This window comes from Lontra canadensis, unplaced genomic scaffold, assembly GCF_010015895.1.
Source record: "Lontra canadensis isolate GAN:19392208 unplaced genomic scaffold, GSC_riverotter_1.0 scaffold10, whole genome shotgun sequence".
Taxonomy (NCBI): Eukaryota; Metazoa; Chordata; class Mammalia; order Carnivora; family Mustelidae; genus Lontra; species Lontra canadensis.
In genome coordinates, this window is record NW_022631004.1 from 20,149,162 (window position 1) to 20,172,575 (window position 23,414).

The window sequence follows — 23,414 nt, forward strand, 5'->3', positions numbered from 1 at the left end:
ATTTGTCCATATTAAAAACCTACGAAATTTCATTTAGAGATAACTTAAAGACATTATCTTAAACATGTTAAGATGCGCTTGGTTCTATCCAAGCGTGAAATTAGACTACTAAAAACTATTTTACACATGCTATAAATGATGTGAGGTAGAAATTATTTATTCCCTTATGGATAAACATTTCACCTCCAATTTAAGAAGCATCATAACTTCTGAGCTTCATTTCTCCATTTGTAAAGTGTGGGTAATGTTATCTCATATATGAAACATAGGTACACACATATAGCCTTTATATAGGGCTTCCAGTGTAGGTGTCTTCTGATTAAAAACAAATTTTTAAAAAAGATTTTTATTTATTTGACAGAGAAAGAGATCACAAGCAGGTAGAGCAGCAGGCAGAGGGAGAAGCAGACTCCCTGATGAGCAGAGAGCCCAATGTGGAGCTCTATCCCATGACCCTGGGATCATAATCTGAGCCAAAGGCAGACGTTTAACCGACTGAGCCACCCAGCGCCCCATGATTAAAAAAAAATTTAAAGGCTTTGAAACCAGAGAGTAATAGCTAATACTTATATTATCCTGACTATATGCCAGGAGCTATCCTAAGCACTTCATGTATATTCATACAATCCTAATAAAATCTGTGAAATAAGCACTATTACTCTTCCCAATTTGCAAATGGGAAAATTAAGGCACAGAGTTTAAATAACTTCCCAGGGCTATATGAGTAATTTGTAGTGGAACAGAGATTCAAAACAGATTGGTCCACCGTACTATATTCATTCAGATGAGTAGACTGTAACATTTTATTAGGAAAATAAGGAGCCCTCCCCATCCCACCTCTGCCCAGACTCAATTATGGGCATTTCAAAATCTTAAATATGAGAATTGCTATACAATTATTGGATTTAGCTTAGAATCCATCCTTCCTTTAATCTCAATTCCAGGGAATAGTGGTCCACAAAAACCACTCTCTGTCCATTTTCCTGCAACTCACTGATTCTAATGAATGATACGCATTTTCATAGTGTTTGATACTTTTTAAAAATCTGCTTTCACATGGATTAATTTTCATGTCCCCAAATGACTGGCCTACTGGGGCTCTGGCTCAGATCAAGTACTTACCATGTTTTCCACTGAATTATAAGTGGATTTTTAAAAAAAGTTAGATTCGGTCCAGAAATGAAGTATATTCCAAGATCCCTGTGAGACTGTATCTTAAGAAATAAGTGAGCCCCCATTTACTCCAGTCTGTACCTAGATGACTTTTTCAAGTTTCTTTGATAGAGTAGCTAAGAATTAGCGGATGTGACAATAGCGAGGTCAACTGAAAGTTTCCGAAATCAACACTGCCACATATTGGAATGTTAGTAGCCATATCTTCTCTTGAGATGTCGCACATTGTGCCACAAGGTCCTATGGCCTGTTTCTGTTTTTTGGTAGGCTTCCTTTCTCTCTACTCACTTGACCTGTCAGGTTGTAAAGAGTTTTGACTTAAAGAAATTTTTGCTTTCAATAGGCAATTCTATAGTAGAATACACTGCCAAGAAAGATATATGTTGCTGGGGTGGTTTTTTTATACTTGGATAAGTTACTTAAAAAAAAAAATTGCTATATATAAGGAACTAGAGACCAAAATAAAACTTTTATGTTTCCTTCCTACAGATATGCTCCAAGGATTCCAAGTATATTCTAAGCATAATTATAACCAATATTCAAGCACATACTCAACATATACCATAGTATACGATATTTTAGCTATTATGTTAGTGTATCTTATAGACGAAATTCAAGCATGCAGTGTTTGGATTTAGAAATGATTACAAGTACTGAAAAAACCCATGGATTAAAATATTTTATTTTTTTCTCACCTAAAAAACAAGCAACCCAGAATTAAGATATACATAAACTTCTCAAATTTATCCCTAATAAAATTTGAATATTTATACAATTTCTACAGAAACATACAGTGTATCAAAATCTGCATAAATCAAATTTATAAAATGTGTAGAAATGCATAGTGATATTATCAACTTACAAAGCAAGGATATGGGAATTATTTCCAAAGCAGCCTACAGTAGAAAATAGTCATATGGCAGCAGCTTCTGATGTTTTTCATGTTTGGTAAGGTTTCTGATTTCAATATATAGAATCATTTTCATAGAGTATCAGTGAATTGCACAAAATACCCATTTAAAATGTACATGCGCAGTTTATGTGCCACCTTTCTTAGGCCTATGCATAGTTAACAAGGTTATAATCTATTCAACAAGGAAAATGGAGCCTATTTGCAAAGAAACAAGTAATTAATATACCAATTCTCTTAGTTTCCTTTTTATAGCTGACTTATTTTGCAGTTGTATAAGCATATATAAATGTATTCCTCTTAAACATCCCTAGAGATGAATGAAAGTTAAAATGGTTGATCACAGATCAGTAGCAAAATATAAATTGACAATTCAAAATTATAAATAAGACTCTGTTCAGGATGTTTAACTCTGACTCTCCAAATCTAAGAGCTAAGCTTGGAAGAAACAAATTTGTCGGCTTTTCTTCTAAACAAATGTAGATTTTTTTTCTTTCCTTTTTTAAGCTTTAATTAAAAATAGTTCCCTCTGGCAGTAGTTTGTGAAATTCCTTTCATTGTAATGATATCATGATTACAGGATCAAAAATGCATCATTTACTTGCCATTCCCCACTTCATCAGTTTTTTCTTTTTTTCTTTTTCTTTTTTTTTCCACTCAGTGTAGCATTTTAATCTTTTGGGTAACAAAAGACTCTTATTTAGAAATTAGAATTTAATTGACTATTTGCACTATTTGGTTTTCCTATAGTAGGTACCATCTTAATAAATGTTAAATCCAAACACGTCTTCTTTTCACTGGAAAAATACTAATAGAAATATGCTTCCTAAAACAAAACAAAACAAAACAAAAAAGAAACACTAGAGAACTAACACCTAACCTAACAGAAGTTCATATTTGTTAATGAACTGTATTTTTAAATAGCCTTTTTTTTTTTTTTAATTTAAAACAATGTGCAGGGGATTTCATTTGGATGAAGACATACATGAAACATCCATTCACTCTTGGCTTCCGGGTTCCACAGCTTAGGGTTGTAAAGCACATGGGTTTTGTAAGGCTTAGTCTAACAAGGACTTGGAAATTCTTACCATGGTCAGAATGAGCCCTGGATGTGTTGACAGTGGTATTTTGTTGTTTTTGTTACTCCCACACTTCAGGGTTTCAAAACTGAGAATTTTCTGTAGTGATAGGTATTGGGGAAAAGTGAATACCAGATGTCAGTGGACAACTTTTCCCTAGTTGTTAGACCCCCTCTGTTATCTTCGGAGTCACGATCAGCGGAGAACTTTGGGCATGCCAGGGAGTGAGGGAGTTAATGTCATACAATCTTCAACCCTATGAAATAGCCATGGATTTTCTATACTGTCTTTTCTTTTTCAAACCATACACCATTCCATTTCAGAGCAAATGGTAGCACATAAATTCATTTTTGAGTAGTGAAAGTATTCCTCATCCAGATGACAATTCCATCATTACCATCCTATAAATTTCATCAAAAGCTCTTGAAATATATACTGAGAAATGAAAGAGGCACTAAATGTGTTGAAATTCACCTTTCAATAAAGCAGCATGACTGTGAAGGAAGGCCACCTTGGCTAAGAACCTGTGGCAGTGCTTCATAAAGATGTAAAATTAAATAAAGACACAATAGGTTGATAATCACCAAGTTATATATGAAAGTCTGGTTACTCCAACCTTGTTTTCAAGTGTGTTTAAAAAAAAAAAAAAATCAAACTGCCTTTCAGACCCCTGAGTGTAATCCCAAAGAAGACAATGATGCTTTTAACTCTGTTTTAAATAAAACAGAGCTAAATGCACAAATTACCAACATCATCTTGAAACAAAACAAAAAAAGATGTAAACATCTACAAAGTTTAAGGTAAAAGCAGTTTTGTAAACAGTAACTGCAGATGATAATGTCATTGTAAAATCACAGTTTATCAACGTCCTTCAAACTGATCAGGAGGTTCTGGGTTTGGAACTGTACAGAGTTAACAATAGTTGCAGCAGGTATCAGGCGGTTTTCAGTCCTAGATAAGTTTATGTGTCAGTAGGTAGGTTATTGGTTTCTTTCATTCTTTCTAAACACTATGGATGTTGTTCATTTCCCACTTTTGAGTCATTTTACTGGAGTCGCAGTCGGAGATGAACACTTGGTGGAGGACGTCTGAACGATCTAAGCACTTTCCTGAAGGAATGTGAGTAAATCTGTACAGGCTCTGGAAAACAGAGGACAAGGGAACTTGAAATTTGTACTTCTTTTGGTATCACTGACATTCGAAGTCATTATCTGGCTTTCGCAAGAAGAGAATTCCAGCAAATCGGACAGGCTTAAACCAACCATACCTCAGACTTTGGATTTTTCACAATTGTCAGTCTTCTAAGTCCCTTTATTGTTAAGTCACAACATACAAATTCAATGGTATACAAACTTCAACTCATTGTCTTCCCCTCCAAACCTACTTCTTCAGTTCCCATCCTGGCTAACGGCAGTACCATCCTTCCAGGGCTCAGGACAGAGGCCTTTGATGCTACACTTTCCTTCCTTCCTTCAAACTGTCGCAATCACTGAGGACTGATTATTTGCAATGTCTCTGATCTGAATCCTTTCCCAGACCCACTGCATGTACCTTAGTTTAGCGCTTGTCCTCTGTTGTAGATTTCTTCAATAAGCTCAGGGCTTCTCATACTGTAGCCCTCAGACTACCTAAGATTGGGTCTGTAAGGCCAAAACTACCTTGTAATAATACAAAGATCCCATTTGCCTTTTTCATTGCATGGGCCTTTATACTGATGGTGCAAAAGCAATGGAAGGTCAAAATGCTGGGGCCTTTGCATAAAGCAAGCAGTGATGTAAGTGTGCAGTCTCAGTATTCATGGCCATACACCCACAGCTAAAAAAGAAAACACTGGTTCTACTTAAAGGTGTCTGTGATGAAACCATAAAACTTACTGGTTTTATTAAGTCTTGACCCTTGAGTATACTTTTTTCTGAAAGATTTACTTATTTTAGAGACGGAGAGAGAGAGGGCAAGAAACAGTGTGCAAGTGCGGGGTTGGGGGTGGGAGGGCAGAGGGACTCTCCCAACTCCCTGCTGAATGTGGAGCCCTATGTGGGGCTTGGTCCAACAACCCATGAGATCATGACTTGAGCTGAAACCAAGACCAGACACTTAATCAACTGAGCCATTCAGGCGTCTCTACCCTTTTAAAAATATTCTGAGATGAGATGGATAGTATGGATAAAGCACTTCCATATAGTGAAGTACAGTGGTTATCCAGAAGGAAAGCACGTGTACATTTGTTTGACCTGAGAGTCCAACTAGCTGCTTTTTTCAAGTAATGTCATTTGCACTTCAAAGGACAACTCTAGACAAACTATGATTATTCCAGCTTGGGACTGGGCAGACTTTTTCTAGAAAATGAAGTAAGTCCGTCACTTAAGAAACCAGCAATGATAATCTGACAGTACTTGTTGCCACTGATAGATAGAATCTGACTTTTCAAGCAAAAACTAGAGTGGTGGAAAACTTGTACCCACCACCATGAACCTGACAGCTTTACCATGGAATCAGTGCTTATATTTGTGATTTTTGGACACTGTTTAATGAAATGTGTCAACATTTGGAAGACCTACATCACTGAGTGAGCCAATATTTTCCAAACAACCAATGCATGATGTTACAAAAGCAGACATGAGTAAAAGATCCTTTCAGAGTATAAGACAGACCAATGGATTTTAATGTAACATAGGACCAAATGCTTACTGATACGGTTTCAGATTCTACACTGCAAATAACTTTTAAGAAACTACCATTTACTTAGCTGTGGTGTAGCATCAAAGAAGAATACAATTATCTGAAAAGGCTATTAAATTAATCCTCTCTTTTCTAACTACATGTTTGAGGCTAGATTTTCCTCATATACTTCAACTAAAACAACATATCACATCAAATTGAATGCAGAAGCAGTATGAGAATCCAACTGTCTTCCATTAAACCAGGCATTTAAAGGGATTTGAAAAATCATGAAACAATGCCATTCTTCTCACTTTTTTTGAAAAATAGTAATTTGTTATTCAAAATGTTATTTTTATTAACATGTGGTAGGGTTATCATTAACTTTTAACATGAATTAATATATAAATACAAATATAAAACAATACAAATACATGCTTACAAAACTTCTCAGGTTTAATTTGCAACTCAGAAAATATTTTTAGCTATGACCTAGATAAACAAAATCTGTCGTTGTGGGGAGGTTCTCAGTAATTTTCAAGAGTGCAGAGAGAATCTAGAGACTGGAAGTCTGAGAACTGCAGACTGAACTGATCTGCTCATCAGTCCGTATTTCACAATATTCCTGGAGTTATTTTCCTGAAGTATCTACTGTTCCCTCTCACTGGGTTCCTCACTTGCAAAATGAAGTTCAATGTTCTTCCACGTGGACTACAACTTAAGGACACCAAACTCAACAAGAGTCCTAGACTCTACTACACACTTTTACTCCATGCCTTTGTTCCTCCAGTTTTCTTATTTACCCTCTACAAAAAGCCTTTTTCTATCTCAAGATCTGGTACGATGATACTTCCTCTATGAAACTCATGATAAGCAATTCCTCCTATTAATTGATCCTTTGTTAACCTATTGCATTTTACTTACTTTCATTTCTGCAGTTTTTTCTTTTCTGCCATTAGAGTATAATGTGCTTTGGCTTCTTTTTGAAGTTAGCACGTCATCGGGCCCCAAGGAATATTTAGTAATGTCTGATGCACAAATGCATATGCAATGCTATGGCCTTTAAAATAGCTAAAATATGTATATTCCATTTTTTGTCCATTAAACTACTTCTGGATGGTAGTTTCTGGTCTGCCTTAGCCTTCTTTTAATATTTTTAGTTACTAATACTGTTCTCACTGAGCCCATCATTTATTGCTATTACTCATCTTTCTTTGTAGAAACAAAGGCTCTGTTCTTCAAGGTTTATGATAACCTTCTCCTTTCTAACTTGTTACAGGAAAAAGATTGGCAACTGACACATACCACTTGATAGTAATTATCTGTGAATGATGATAACCGGGAATATTAAGCTGGGTCATAACAATGTCACTACATAGCAAGTAAGTGCTGGCATGACAGACATGGTATGATCATGACCACTAGATGCATAAATAAAGGGGAGGACTGCCAAGTCCTTTCAGTTTGGGGCAGCTTTCCCAACTTCGTGTTTCACAATAAATTGATTTAGTCAAGTCTAGACACAGAAAATTATACATAAATACATTAATATGTTGGGATCTTCAATTTGGCAAAGAACCTGGAAGATCCACATCTGGGGGAAAAACAAACAAACAAACACCCGTTCCTGTGGTGTCAAGTAAATAACTAAACATGACTTTTAAAGCAGTATTTCTCCCATTGTTAGTAAGAAGTTGTGAAGACCCAGACTTCTAAGTGTTATTTGTTTGTCTATAGCTCCACCTGCTGGACAACATGAACTATAAATGCAATTTATTACATATTGAAACTTGATATATATATATATATATATGTATATAAACATACACACATATATATTTTAAGATTTATAGATCTTAATTCCAGATGGTAGGTATTATTAAAGTGAAATAGCAAATAATATTATTTTACAATAATGCACAACCGAAATATTGAAATGCTTAATACCTTGAAGTACTGCCATTCCTTGAATTCATTTAGATTACAGTGTGTAATCATAACTTTGGATCCATCAGGCCCTTTTGTCAAACACTGGTCATACTGCATGAGTTGATTAGCTTCATTGATTCGAAAAAGCTATTAAAAAAAAAGAAAGTATCAAGGCACCTTCTCTGCTGATCTGCATTATTTAAAAAAAGAAAAAAAGAAACTTAACTCATAAACTCAATGACTTTATTTTTCCATAATTTTTCTGTATGTTCAAAGTTCTATGTCCGAAGATAGAAACTATATTCATTTTGATATTAGTGAAGACTCCTGCTAACTCTTTAAGGATTGTGTTCTTTAGCCTTTTAGGCACAGAATGGGTCATCAACACATATTTCTTATGCACTAACAGTGTGAACAGATGAAAAAGTGGAAACAGATGATGTCTGACAATCTAAATTAGAGGCAAGAACAATACCCACATAAGGAAGTAAGAAAATATATTAGTGAAATGTTCCCTTACTGGCAGTAACACCCTAGCTAATTTATTAGGGGGAAATGTGGAATACTGAACACAATTTACAAATAAAATTACTACAGAGCTAGGCTTACATGGCTAGATTCTCACATAGGAATATATTCTAATCTCTTATATCAGACATAAATTCTAGATTCGGATTGCTTGTGTGAAAACTCAAAACCGTTCTCATCCCCTTCATCTAAGTAAATGCTTTAACACTGTCAGTTTTTTCACAGAATGTTTAATTTTACCCAAACAAAATTATCAATTTAAAAAGTAAATGAAACCCCATGATCAGTAAGACTAGCTGCCACAATGCAGCCAAATATGAAAACATGCCAAGTATGGTTATTTACCTGATTCCCTCCCATCCTGTGGCAGGGCCCTAGTTCAACAAAGCCTCCGTTTGTCTTTCCCATGCTATCAATGCAGTAAACAGTCTCAAGGCCTCTGATCTACAAAAATGAACAAAGAACCAAAAAGCGGGCAACAGTTGAGTTTCAGTGAGCTCTAGCATCAGGTTAAGAGAGTTTCATGTTAAATACTGCAGTTCACAGTGGAAATCTGGGTGTGTAATGTTAGGTGATGACGGTCTTGTCTGTCTTGGAGTAGCTCAGGGAATACCAGTCACCTCTGAAATCATTTACAGTCTTTTGAAGCCCACACTGGAATGGGCTTATTACTCCAACCGAGGGCACTAGTCCGTAGATTTTGATAAAATACCACAGAAGAAAAAAATAAAAAGATACCATGAAATACAATGCCAGGTTCATGAGAATTCATGTGGATGAGAAGCAAACAGAGCACTGGCCCTAGACGTCTAGACCAGAATTAAGGACAAAAGAGAACTCCTTGAAATGGCTGTGCGACAATTTGGGCGGATGTCTCCAAGAGGCTCAGGAGGCAAAAGTCACGGCAGATGGGCCAGGCAGTGAGATTTTTCTCTGAGCATGAATGATGTAGGTGAGAAGCAACCACAGGGTTTCATCTTTGGAATGCCCATTTTGTATAAAACTCACCTTTTCCCTTCTCTGGAAATACTATATATTTTTATTGCAATTATGACTTTTACAGGATTTGGATAAAATGTTTATCCTTTCATTTGGTCAGCAAATATTGATTGAGCACCTACAATGATTAGTGCTTTAGAAGATACAATGAGAATCAAGTCACGGGCTGGGGCCCTTGTGTCTGTGGCGTCCAGCAGGATGGAGGGACAGGCATGTGGAGAAAGGAGCCTCTTGCCCTGCTTGGAGGGACGCTGAAGACTGTCCCCAGGGAGACATGGGGCTCAAACTGGTAGGGGTTCCCTGCAATGTGCAAGGAAACACTGAGAAGTGAGGCTTAACGTATAGGGGCCAGAGCGGGGACAGAGCTTAAAGTGAGGATATATTTAGGGGTGGCTTATAAAGGGAGAACAGAAAATTCCACCTATTCACTCATGACTTTATTTGTTCATCAAATATTTGGTGAGTAAATACTGTGTCAGGCATGTTGTAAGGCTCTGTTACACCACGGAACAAAATGGATAAAAGATCCTTGCCCCAGCGAGTTTACATTCTAGGGAGGGAAAGACAGAAAATAAGCAGAAAACATAACAAACATGTTTGGAAGTGGTAAGTGCCATGGAGAAAAGAAAAAGAAGAGCAAGTTCAAGGTGGGGGCTGAGAGGGTTAGGGGACAGCAGGGCAGATTCTCACTGAGAAGGTAACATCTGAGCAGTCTTGAGCGGATATACAATTGACCCTTGAACAATGCAGGGATTAGGGGAGACAACCTCCCACACAGTCAAAAACCTGTGTATATATAGCTTTTGATTTCCCCAAAACTTCACTACTAACAGCCTACTGTTGACTGGAAGCCTTACCAGTAACAAACAGCCACTTAACACATACTCTGCATATTATACGTATTATATACTGTATTCTTACAATAAAGCCAGCAAGAGAAAAGAAAAATGTTAAGAAAATCATAAGGAAGAGGGGCGCCTGGGTGGTTCAGTTGGCTAAGGGTCTGCCTTCGGCTCAGGTCATGATCCCAGAGTCCTGGGATGGGGCCCCGCATTAGGGACCCTGCTCAGCAGGGAGTCTGCTTTTCCCTCTCCCTCTGCTCTTCCCCCCAGGCCCCACTCCTGCCCATGCTCTCTCTCTCAAATAAAATCTTAAAAAAAGAAAAGAAAAGAAATGAAAAGAAAAGAGAAAAGAAAAGAAAAGAAAAGAAAAGAAAAGAAAAGAAAGAAAAAATCATAAGGAAGAAAAAATACATTCCCTATATTTAAAAAAAAAAATGCGTGTGTAAGTGGACCTGGGCAGTTCAAACCCGTGTTGTTCAAGGGTCAACTGTATAAACGTCAGGCCTGCGTGAAGAGGCGGGCTTTGCTTTTGGGCAGAGGGAACAGCAAAGGCAGGTGCATGCCTGCCCCGACTGAACACCAGGAAGGATGGCGGTGGGGCTGACACGGAGTGGGGAGAGTAGCAGCAGGAGAGGCCAGAGAACAGTGGGGTCAGACTGCATATTGGCCTCGAGCCCACTAGGAGGGCCTCTGCCTTCACTCCACTGCAGGTTTCTAACAGAAGAGCTCCGTGACCTGACTCACATTTTCAAAAGAGCACTCTGCCTGCTGGCTGAGAACAGGCCACACGAAGGCAAAGTTAATCTCAGAGATGTAGTGGCTTAAAGCACAGTAAGAAAGGCTCAGATTTGGTAACTGGATGTGATGTATGAGAGAAGAGGATTCAAAGGAGAAGCCAAAGTTTTGTCCTGAGCAATCAGCAAAGACAGGCTGGGGAGGGAACATAAGGAGTTCAGTTTTGAATACATTGAGTTTGAAGTGACTGTTAGATAATCTGCTGGAGACTGCAAGTAGCATGTTGGAAGGACTTGTCTGGGCTCCAGGAGAGAGATTTGGGCTAGAGATAGAAAGCCAGAGTCATCAGCATATAGATGGTTTCAAAGTCAGGAGACCCAACGAGATCACCAAGAGGACTCATTCCTTTTATGAAAAAGGCACTACATTAATCAGGTGTTCTTGGAGATTAAAAGAGAACCGAAATCTGGTCTGGACTTCCAGGGGCTCACGGTCTAGCTGGGAGTCAAACCTAGTTTGCTATAATAGAACACAGAGTACGGTGGCAGGGGGCGGGGTGGGGATTAAACCAAGAGGTGAACAGCATAAGTTTTGGCTTCTTTTATTTCCAAACTCTATGTGCTGGAATCCCTCAGGGCTGGATCCCAACTTCTTTTATCTATCTCTATTTTCTCCCTATGTGAGTTCACTCCATGTCATGAAACAATCTACTGCCGATGGCTCCGAATGTACATCACTCTCTTCTGGCCTTCAGTTTCCCGGCTACACCTGGCTGTCTGACGTCCAGGCGCGTCACCCGACCAGAACGCCAATAAAGAACTTGCCATTCCCAACCCTTCCCCCACTTCCCCTCCACCAGCCTCCCCATCTCAGCTGCCACCTCAGCGGCTACTCAGAGAAAAAACAAAACTAGTCATCTTGGCCCATATCCTTCACATCCCCATCCATCAGCAACCTGCCTCCAGATAAAATACTTATCTCACATTGGTCTGCTCGCCTCCATTCCATTTTTGACTTCCTGGTCTCCGCTACCATCGCTTCCCACCGGAACTACCCTACCAGGCTTCCTAACTGGCATCCCTGTTTCTACTCTAAACCCTCACAGCAGGGTGATTAAAAAGCAAAGCTTAAATCAATTTCTGTTACCTCCTTAAAACCCTCTCATGGCTTCCTACCCCCACAGGATAAAGGTCTCCCTCCTCATTAATCTCCTCTCTTCTGAATATCACAGAGGCAAAGCACTTCCTCAGAGCCTCTAACCTCACCATTTTCCTTACTTGGAACATTCTCTCCTGGCTCTCTGGTGTATCACTGACCTCTCAGATTAAATGTCACCTCTTCCAAGAAGTCTTCCATAATCTGTCCCTCCATCCTCCTGAACATCACCTGTTTATTTCCTTTGTAGGCCTCACCACCATCTGCCATTACCTTCCTCATCTTCCCTGTTGTTGTCTCTTTCCCCCACTAACCCAAGGGGAGAGCCTTTCCCTGATGAAAAGGGCCTGCCTGTCTTATTTCATGTATAGGAGGGTGACCTGGACATAGCAGGCCCTTGACCAGTAGTTGCTGAATATGTACCTAAGCAACAGTACCCAGGTTTAAAAGTTCATGGCACATTTAATACACCCATGAGGTAGCAGCATGAAGGCTCATGGGTGCATAAAATCAGAAATGAGTTTACAAAGGGAAGTCTGAAAAAACAAATGACAACACCCATCAATGCCTTGGCCTACTTTACTTGTTTTCAGTTATCATTAATTCATTCATTCATTTGACAAGCACTGTTTGTGTGCCTATTGTATATGAGGGTCTCTAATTAGTCACACTGGGACATATGGTGAACCAGGTCCTGAACATGAAGACTAGCTGAGAGATAGGCAATTTTGAGTGTTACGAGAACCCATGGAAAGATCAAGAACTCAGTCTTTCTGATGGATTGAGGAAGAATAAGAAAGGCTTTTTAGAACTGGTACTCTCTAAATTGAGAGCAACAAGAAAAGTTAGACTTAGTCAGGAAAAGGACTTGGGAAGGAGAGGCAGGGAAGGGGCAGGAGGGCTGCAGGGAGTGTACGGCATTCCAGGATGGAGAGCCGTAAGTCCAAGAGCTGAGAGCAGGGGACACAGTGGTTGGGCCAGGGGTCAGGGTGTCAAGGGAGGTGTCATGGTCTGGTGGAAAGGTAGAGGAGAAACTTTACTCCAAGAATTCTTTCCTTTCACTCACATATTTCCATCTCCTTCTGCCTTCTCCTAAACTCAGTCTCCAAACATTTTGAGATCGGAATACCTGCCAGTACTTACTTCTCCCCATTCGACATTTTTGGGTGGCAAAGGGTAGTGTGAAGTTATGTCATAAGCTATTTCTTCCATGAACCATTTGAAACTTTTGCAGTTGTGATCTTCCCGAAATTTTTTCAGCTCAGATATATCTCCATATGGTAAGGCCTTTGATTCAGGACGACTAGCATAGAAGTAGTCTTTGTATTCATCCCACCAAACTTCTACAACTCTAACATAATTCTGTGAAAAAGAAGACAACATTAAGAAAAAGAAAAATATCGCAATGCAGCCATCTTAGACACACGGAATATGACCAACATATAACAAACTCATTTTGATAGGACCTGATATTTAATTAAACAAATGCAAGTCAGTTAACGACCTGAATATGTCAATTGCTAAAGATAAAATGTCATAAACGTTCAACTAAGAAGTGACGGACACAGAATCTGACATCACCGAGCTGTAAAAATCATATATTCTAAGATCGTATGTTCTGTCCACCTACTAGAGGAAGAAGGTCAAGTTCAGAGAGGGTTTAGGAGAGGGCTTCTGGACAGAGATGCTCCTTCACCCAGAATGATCTCTTTCCACTAGAACCACACTACTAGCATGTGTAGGGAAAAGGCTCATTTCAGAAACCATCACAAAAAACAATAGCTGTGTTGAATAAAACATTTTTTTTTTTTTTTTGGTAAGTGGCTTTTTGGGGTCACGGTATGACTATAATAGAACCATTTTGCTATCACCCAGAATTAACCGGCTAGTTTCCCCAACTGATGCACTTTGAGGAACAGAATTTAAGGAACAATAAAACAAGCTGATGTGATAACTGACAAAGACCTATCTTGTAAGGTTTAATGGAATGAATGCACGTGGGCGTGAGTATTATGACAGATGGAATACATACTCAATCTAATCCCTTGGTCTCCAACATCGTTCATCAGCACATTTTCTCTATAAAAGGCCAGAGGGTAAGGATCTTTGGCAACAGTGGGCCACACAGTCTCTGCAGCAACTACTGAGCTCTGCTGTTGTCACGAGAAGGTAGTTTACACAACATGCAGACAGATGGGAGTGCTGGTGCTTCCCTATTACTTTATTTACTAAAAAGGGCTGGATCTGGTCTAAAGGCCATTGTTGCTGAGCCCTGTTTTACATCAGGAGTAGAAAACAGCTTGTGCTATGGCATATTTGATGTTGGCTAATTGAATTTAAATTTAAATTTAAATTTAAAAAAAAAGGAAAACACCTTGTGTTCAGATTAAGATTGTCCTAGGCTATGACTACCACAGGGTGAACATAGACGTGCTGTTGCCAAAAGCTCCTGGATTCCAAGAACGTTGTATGTGGTAGTATTGTAACATAACACATAATGTTACTGCTAAATTGTCTTAACTTTTGCAAAGTCACCCAAAATTGAATACAGCCCATGTCTTCTAGATATGAATGCAAGGGAAGAATTCAGGGCACACACATATGGTCACAGTGATGCAAAGAAGGGGCATTTCATTGTTTGGGAAGAAGAAGGCTAGAGGGGCAGCTTGGAGGAGCAAGGGACAGCTCAGCCTTGAAGGAGTGGTTCATTATGTGGGAATGGTATTCAGGGTAAAGAGAAACCCAAAAGAAGTGTGACTTATCATGGTGTATTTGGAATCCTGCAAGTAGTTTTTCACACCATAGCTTGTCGTGCTTTGTGAAAATTGAAAAGCATTTAGGGTCTGGTGTACACTGAGCACTTAAAAAGTGTCAGTTATTATTATTATCATTCTTTTTTAAGGACTTTGAATTTTATCCTTTAGCTGAGAGCCATCAAAAGGTTTTAAGCAGGTACAGACATCGGATTTAATGTTCAGGGGAGTGACACTGGTGGTGAGTGGGGGGTGGACCGAAGGGGGTTGTGGCTGATGGCAGAGAACCAAGTAGGGGGCTATTTAATATCCATGGGATTCGAGGACCTGTGCAAAGCATAGAAAGGAAGGATTTCAGAGATATGTCTGAGGCAGAATCCTCAGGGCTCGGTAAGATGGAGGGAAGGGAGGAAGATTACACTAACATCCCCCTCAAAGTTTCATTCACGGGCAAACAGAGGATGCAGGAAAAGGATTGCTTTTGCGAAAAAGTTAAAATGTTCAGCTTTGACTATATTGAGTCTGAAATGCCTGAGGGACATCTAAGAAGTTAATTCTAGGAGACAATTGCCTATCAAAGTCAGCAGCTCAGAGATGACAGACGAGCTGGATGAACAGACGTAAGCCACTGGCACACTGTGGCTGAAGCGGATGATGGAGGGAAAAAGGGCCTGGCACATTCTAGGCACTCACGGAGTGTAAACGGAATGTTACATTTATCGGGTCGTTTTCCCGATATGTACAGTTAACTTTTAGAGTGGATAAAGATTTCCCTCTCATCACTTTTCCTGTTCCTTGTAGCACAGGCCTTCATGAATCAATGTGACTTTCCATTAATTCCTTGGGATTATGAGTCCAGCTCCAAGGGCAGGTTCTTTTCCTGCAATGCTAGTGAGCCCTGGTGTTAATTTGGTACTCTTTGTCTTATTGGGGATATTTTAGTCTCATCTCCTCTGGTAGCTGGGGCTCCATTTGGCCATTTCTATGATAAACTGGCTAGTTAGAAAGCTGTGTTCATTCCTTAAGACCTTTCCATCTCTGCTTCTATTATCTACTTCCCTTTAAGGAACTGTTCCAAGTTGCATCTACAGCCAATAATAAACTTCCTTCTGCTTTTGACTTGGTTTAAGGGCTCCAGAAAATGAAGGGAATCAGACTCCTATGCACTTAGAATTTATGAAAGCAGCCCAACTAGAGAAACTTCAAAGTTGCTTGGTCAAGAATAGAGGACTTCATCTTCCTAGCAGTGGGATATTTGGCCTCTGTGTGAAGCTTTTCTGCTTTATTCCTGGTTTGAGAGAAAAAAGACATTAATCTTTTGCAAGCATTGTTCAAAAATCTGATTTTGTTTACTGCACAAACTCCTAGTAGGATTAATTATTTTAGAACAAACAAAAATAATATTTTATTTGTGTGAAAATAGTAGAAGCTGACATTTTCCTTTCAACTATTTTCTGACAGAGTGGCAGGGTTTTTGTTTTTTGTTTTTATTTTTCTGAGATGTCGTCTCATGGAGAACATTCAATATAAAAATCTTAATCAGAATAGGATACAAAGAATAATCTTAAAAAATAGTAAGATCCCTGATAAACACAGATGCAAAAAATCTTCAACAGAATATCAGTAAGGTGAATTCAACTATACACTGAAAGGATTATACACCATGATCAACTGGGATTATTTCAGGGATGAAAGGATGGTTCAATGTTCACAAATCAATCAACCTGATACACCACTTTAATAAAAACAATAATAAAAATCATGTAACTTTCTCAATGGATGCAGAAAGAGCATTTGATGAAAGTCAAGATCTATTTATGATAAAAATTCTCAACAAAGTGAATACAGAGGGAACGTACTTCAACATAATGGAGGCTATGTATGACAAGCCCATGAGCTAACATCATACTCAATGATGAAAAGCCAAAAGATTTCCATCTAATATCTGGAACAAGGATGCCCACTCTTGCCACTTTTATTCAACTTAGTGTTGGAAGTCCTAGCCATGGCAATCAGACAAGAAGAGAAATAAAAAGCATTCAAATTGGGAAAGAAGAAGTAAAACGGTCACTTTTTGCAGAGACATGACACTTTACATGGAAAACCCTAAAGACTCTACCCAAAAAGCTATTAGAACTAATAAATGAATTTGGTAAAGTTGTAGGATACAAAATTAATATACATAAGTCTGTTGTATTTCTATATACTAATAATAAGCTATCAGAAAAAGAAATTAAGAAAATAGTCCATTTATAATTGCATCAAAAAAATCGAGAAATAAATTCAACTAAGGAGGCAAAAGACCCATACTCCAAAAACTATAAGACACTGATGAAAGAAATTGAAGATAACACATAAAAAAATGGAAAGACATACCACATTCATGGACTGGAAAAATCAATATTATTAAAATGTCCATACTACCCAAAGCAATTTACAGACTCAGTGCAATATCTATCAAAATACCAATAGTATTTTTTATAGAATGAGAACAAATAATCCAAAAAATTGTGTGGAACCACAAAAGACCCTGAATAGCCAAAGCAATCTTGAGAAAGAAGAACAAACCTGGAGGTATCATGCTCCCTGATTTGAAATTATACCACAAAGTTATAGTAATCAAAACAGTATGGTACTGGCACAAAAACAGATACATACCTCAATGGAACAAAATAGACAGTCCAGAAATAAACCCAAGCTTATGTGGTTAATTAATCTTTGACAAATGAAGCCAAGGGGAAAAGGCAGTTTCCTCAATAAATTTTGGGAAAACTGGACAGCCTCTTGCAAAAGAATAAAACTAGACCACTTTCTTATTAACCATTATACAAAATAAACTCAAAATGGACTAAAGACTTAAACATAAGACCTGAAACCATAAAACTCCTAAGAAAACATAGGAAGTAAGCTCTTGAACAACATTTTTTTGGATCTATCTCCTCAGGCAAGTACAACAAAAGAAAAATAAACACATGGGTCTACATCAAACTAAAAAGCTTTTGTATAGTGAAGGAAACCATCAACAAAATGAAAAGGCATCCTTCTGAATGGGAGGATATTTGCAAATGATCCAACCAGACAGGAATTAATATCCAAAATGATAAAGAACTCACATGACTCAGTATAAAAATGCAAAAAAACAATCAAATAATGGGCAGATGACCTGAATGGACATTTCTCCAAAGAAGAAAGACACATAGCAAACAGATACATGAAAAGCTACTTAACCTCACTAATCATGAGTGAAACACAAATCAAAACAACAAGGAGATATCACCTCACACCTGTCAGAATGGCTATTGTCAAAACAATAAGAAATAAGTGTTGGTGAAGATAAGAGGAAAAAGGAACCCTTGTGTGCTGCTTTTGAGAAAATTGGTGCAGCCACTATGGAAAACAGTATGGCGATTCCTCAAAAAATTAAAAACAGAACTACCCTACAACCTAGGAATTCTACTTCTGAGTATTTACCCAAAGAGTACAAAAACACTAATTCAAAAAGATATATGTGTCCCTATGTTCACTGCAGCATTAGTTATAATACAATTTACAATCACAACAGCCAAGCTATGGAAGCAACTTAAGTGTCCATTGATAATACTGATAGATAAAGAAGATGTGGGATATATAAATATATACACACTCACATACACACACACACACACACACACACACACACACACACATATACACAGTGCAATTTTACTCAGTCATAAAAAAGAATGAAATCTTGCCATTTGTTAGAACATGGATGGACCCAGATGGACAACAAGGCTGGTATTAAGGTAAGTGAAATAAGTAAGGCAGAGAAAGACAAATACCGTATGATTTCACTTCTATGTGGAATCTAAAAGACAAAACAAACAAACAAGCAAACAAAGCAAAGCGGGCAGATGGCTGACACGCGGGAAGGGGAGGCAATGCACAGCATAGGGACCAGAGTTAATAACACTGTAACAGCTTCAATGGTGACGGATGGTAGCGAGATTTATTGTGATCACCTCCCAACGTATATACATGTTGAATACCTGTGTACACCTGTAATCTAACAACTATAATATTGTATGTCAGCTCTACTTCAAATAAAAACAAAACAAAACAAAAATAATAAGGTGTTTCATGAGTAAGTCCAGCTTAAGCTAGAAGGGAGAACCAGCGTTGACTGCTTCAATGATTTATCGCACTCCGTGAGCTGCCATTGAAATGATTTCGATGTGTGGACTATCGATGGAGGGGCGTGTGGTACAGAGCTCCCCAGGCTACTCTCCTGGTATCCAAAGACTCACCTTCAGAGTTGGAGAAGAGCCGACATAAATGGGCGGAGGATTCCCTTGCCAGCCCTCGAGACGGTAGATGTGTCCAACGCGAGAGCAGGGGACAAACAGCAATTTGCCGCCACACTGCCATATCTATCAGGGGAAAACACATGTGGAAGTTGTTTCATATATCAAAATAAATTATACTTGAAAATTTGTCTTATAAATGTAAATGTAAAATCTAAATTAGATACAGTGTCCATGGGGAATTCATAGACGAAACGAATCCTAAAATAATGTGTTTTCAAACTCCTATGATACCAAACAAGGCAGTATGGGATGCAATAATATTCCACTCCTCAGGGCCCCTTGTGTACTTACAGCTTTAAACAACCTTCGCCCAGTGTAACCTTGCAAAGTCACACATTCTTCATTCCTGGTATCACTCGCCATTTCCAAGGCTAATGGATTTCCCACCTGGGTGATTATTATAATAACCTCCAAATTGGTTTCTTCACTTCCTGCTTCTCTCCACTCTATGCTATCCTTATTTATAGTAAGATTATTCTAGCTGAAGGGCGGCTCTGGGTCATGTTATTCCCTTGCTTAGCATCTTCGATCGGTTGCCCCCGGCTTATCAAATCCTGTAAAAATCTCTTGGTTCAGCATCGGAGTGCCTCCTCTATACAATCCCAACGTATGTGTCCACTTCCCCTTCTTGGATGTCTTTCTTACTCAGGCCATCAGATTATGCTAAACTGTGCTCTCACAGTTTGCTGAACGTATTCTTGTTCCCACCTTTGTACCTGCTAACCCAGTCTACCGGCCCTGGGGTCTCCTTCCCCTCCCTTTATCTCTGCCTATCGGTATCATGCCCACCTTCCTCGTCTGCCTTAAGTCCTCCCTCCAGGATGATGCTGTTTCTTAATCACACCAACTGAATGCCATCTACCTTCTTATTGTATTATGAATTTAATTCTAATCTCTTCTTACGAACTCTAACTTCCTTGAGAGCAGGGAATGAGTTATTCTTCTTTCGTCTCTGGACATTTAAGACAAGAGACAAATATCTGTTTTAACTCCGACTGTGATATAGTTCTTTTTCTTGTGGACAGCGGGAGGGCGGGTGGGAGCATGGACGGTATTATTGTCCAAGGACTGCCTCAACAACAGGGTGGGTGCTGCAGGAAGGCAGCTCCAGTGTCAGTCTGAGAACACACAGTCATGGCTGGGTTCTGCTTCTGTCCTGAATCACCATGTCTTACAGTGATAAATGGCAACAGTTTCAGTGGATGGTCAAATGTGGCCCCACACATGCAGATTCCCTAAAGGGCTTTTATAACAAAAGGCTTCAAGGCACAGAAAGCCTGAGGGTAAGGCGGGGAGTGGGGCGAGGAGGTACTTTCATTTTTAAAAAAAAAGATTTATTTATTTCAGAGAAAGAGAGGGAGAGAGAGTATGTGTGTGCAACCAGGAGGAGGGACAGAGGGAGAGGGAGAGAGAGAATCCTCAAGCAGATTCCCCACTGAGTGCAGATCCTGACATGAGGCTCGATCCCAGGACCCCGAGATGGTGACCTGAGCTGAAACCAAGAGACGGACACTTGACTAAGCCACCCAGGTGCCCTGGAACTTTCATTTTTGAAGTTTGCTGGCTTCAGTGTTGAGATGAGCCATGTAAGCATATAAGAAGTTGGGAGTTGGCATTTTGCCCTATTTTTTTCCCCAAAGGCATGCATTTTTGTTAGTTGTTCTTTATAATTTAGAGAAATGCATTAAACAGCCCCCCCCCAAAGAAGCAAGCCTTATCTGAAAGTCATAAAAGTCGGTAACGACTTAGAAAACTGCATTTGTTTAAATGAAATGTTACCTTGTATGAGATCTCAAAGTTTTCACCACCCCAGATCTGGAGGCCTGGATCATACAGACCCAGTTCAAAGAAGAACTCTCGTTCAATGGCAAATAATCCGCCAGCCATGGCAGGGGACCTAAGGGAAGAAACACTGCAGTAACTATTAAAGATAAACCCCCAGTACCCCTTCACCAACAGACAACAGCCAGTTTGGAACACAATCTAAGTAATGCACAGAAGAGACAACACCAATGGCCAAACATTAAGAAATTACAAAGCCTTCACAAAACAATCTGTTTATAATTCTTTATTGAATTTACTGATTTCTATCTGAAATCCAATTTGCAGTTCATTATGAAGTAGTGCATTGCACCATTCTGCCAGGAGAGGGCGCCTTAGTGCCCTTGTTGGTTTGAAAATTAAGCCTTGAGAGTTAGTTAAGATAGAATTTTTTTCTCTTTCACTCCTAAAAATACTGAGCCATACAGCCATGGTCTGCTAACTGCTCCTACAATGATTTATGAGTCATTCTAGGACGAGTGAAACCATAGACCATGGAAGTAGTCTGTCATTTTTTAATTTTATAGCTCAGGGGCATGCCAAATAAGGGTGTAAATCATGGCTGAACAGTCACAGTTCATTCAGAGTTTGCAAATGTAGCACGGAAACGACACAGGAGAATTAGACATTAGCTATTTACTGTGTTGGGAGGTAGAAATGCAAAGGGGCGATCTGCGGGGCTTCCTGAATGGAATCTTGAATTGGGTCCTTTCTGGGGACAAGCCACTCACATCTCTAGAGGAAGAAATTTTCATCCTGCTCCCCCACAATTAATGATTAATGCGTCTTGATTCCTAAGTAGATTCTTCCATCTCAGAACCTTTTTCGTCACTACACCTAACATTCAATTTGTCACTAATTCCTACTGATTTCACCTTGAAAAGGTATCTGGATCTTGTCCCTGCTGCTTCCATCCCAGACCAAGCTCCCGTCCCTTGCACTGCTATGGTGACACCCCTGACTGTCTCTTCTTCTATTCTGCCCTCATCCACATCGAATCTCACAGCGGGCAGCGCAGACTCAGTGTGGGCCCAGGGATGCCAGCCTCTCTCCCTACTCTCCATGCGCAGCAGGCTTTTTCCGGAGTTCTTCACTGCTCTGCTCGCACCTCCAACACGACAAACACTCCTCTCTCTCAGGGTTTCACCTTGACTGTTCGCTCTCCTGAAAAGTTCTTCCTCCCTGTCCACAGGACCAACTCCTGGCCTTTCGGGCTCCTCCCAACTGGATTAGGTTCTCTCCCCACTAAGCTCCACGTACCCTGTGGTTTGCCTTCGCACTGCTTTTGGCGGCTGCTATTCCAGAGTTATTCGTGCACTGATCTGTTTCATTTCTGTCTCACCCCTTATATTTTAAGTGCCACGAGAGAACATATCTTTGAAAAATTTATCCCCAGGAAACAATTTCTAGCACATAATAAACATTCATTAAATATTTGTTGAGAAGATAAATAATAAATCAAGTAATACTTTCAATATTAAAGGAAATCACATCAAGCGAAGCCAATCTCTTAAGGTATGCTGCCTGACTTGGTAAGCAGAGCTATTGCATTCTTGGTTATTTTCATGGCACATTTATTTAATTCATTTAAAATTACTCCATTGTAATCATGCCTTTTTTATCTTTAAATGTATTCCTGTTTATGGGGCGCCTGGGTGGCTCAGTTGGTTAAGCGACTGCCTTCAGCTCAGGTCATGATCCTGGAGTCCTAGGATAGAGTCCCACATCGGGCTCCCAACTCCACACAAGGAGTCTGTTTCTCCTTCTGACCTTTTCCTCGCTCATGCTCTGTCTCTCTCTCTCAAATAAATAAATAAAAATAAAATATTTAAATGTATTCCTATTTATCTCAGTGTATATTTTAAGATTCATCTTAACATGAAAACCAGTGAGTTATTTAAAGGGACACCCCCATGAATTTTTCTAGCCTGCTTAAAAAAATTCCTTTACTAGCCAAGCCCATGGAATTGGCAGAAATATAAATATAATCATTACCCTTTATTTTGTACACCAAGAAGTTCTTGTCAAATCAAGTAGGTAAGCAGTACATTCTTGGACTGTTTCAAAAAAAGAACTTCAAAGGGAAATTTGGAAAGCGTCAAAGCTTAAAATTCCATAATTTCCTTATGTTTGCCATCTCAGTATTTGAATATCATGACCCACCCAGATCCCGCCAGCATTTGCATGACATTGGAAGCAACTTCCCAAAACAGGGTTCTAACATTATCAGTAGTATAACAAGGAGAGAGAGACCAAAAGCAGAACCATAAGATCTGAAAAAATTAGACACATTTAGAAGCTATACTAACATAAGACAAAAAAGTTTCATTTGGAGTCACTCTTGAAAGGCAGGCAGTGAATGTTTCAACTAAACAAGCAAAAGAATAGGGTAGGATAAACTGTTCTATTTGTCCCATAAGAAGGGACAAAAGCTGACTTTGGAATAAAGTTTCCTTTTAATCAAATGTTCTTCTGAGAAGGAAGTA

At 39.1% G+C, this 23,414-nt stretch overlaps 1 protein-coding gene across 3 annotated transcripts in view; it reads right to left on the reverse strand.

The window, feature by feature from the left end:
* Positions 1-1,836: 1,836 nt before the first annotated feature.
* Positions 1,837-23,414, reverse strand: part of GALNT7 (polypeptide N-acetylgalactosaminyltransferase 7) — a 148,356-nt gene continuing 126,778 nt past the window's right edge. For 2 of the 3 annotated variants that reach the window (XM_032855775.1, XM_032855774.1), the window contains exons 7-12: positions 20,887-21,004; positions 19,048-19,170; positions 13,152-13,370; positions 8,623-8,721; positions 7,768-7,896; positions 1,837-4,302 (exon numbers count right to left, since the gene is read on the reverse strand). In XM_032855775.1, the coding sequence (XP_032711666.1) occupies positions 4,165-4,302; positions 7,768-7,896; positions 8,623-8,721; positions 13,152-13,370; positions 19,048-19,170; positions 20,887-21,004 (826 nt within the window). In that variant the 3' untranslated portion in view covers positions 1,837-4,164. The remainder of the gene's footprint in view (positions 4,303-7,767; positions 7,897-8,622; positions 8,722-13,151; positions 13,371-19,047; positions 19,171-20,886; positions 21,005-23,414) is intronic. The other variant, XM_032855776.1, reaches the window with a different exon arrangement.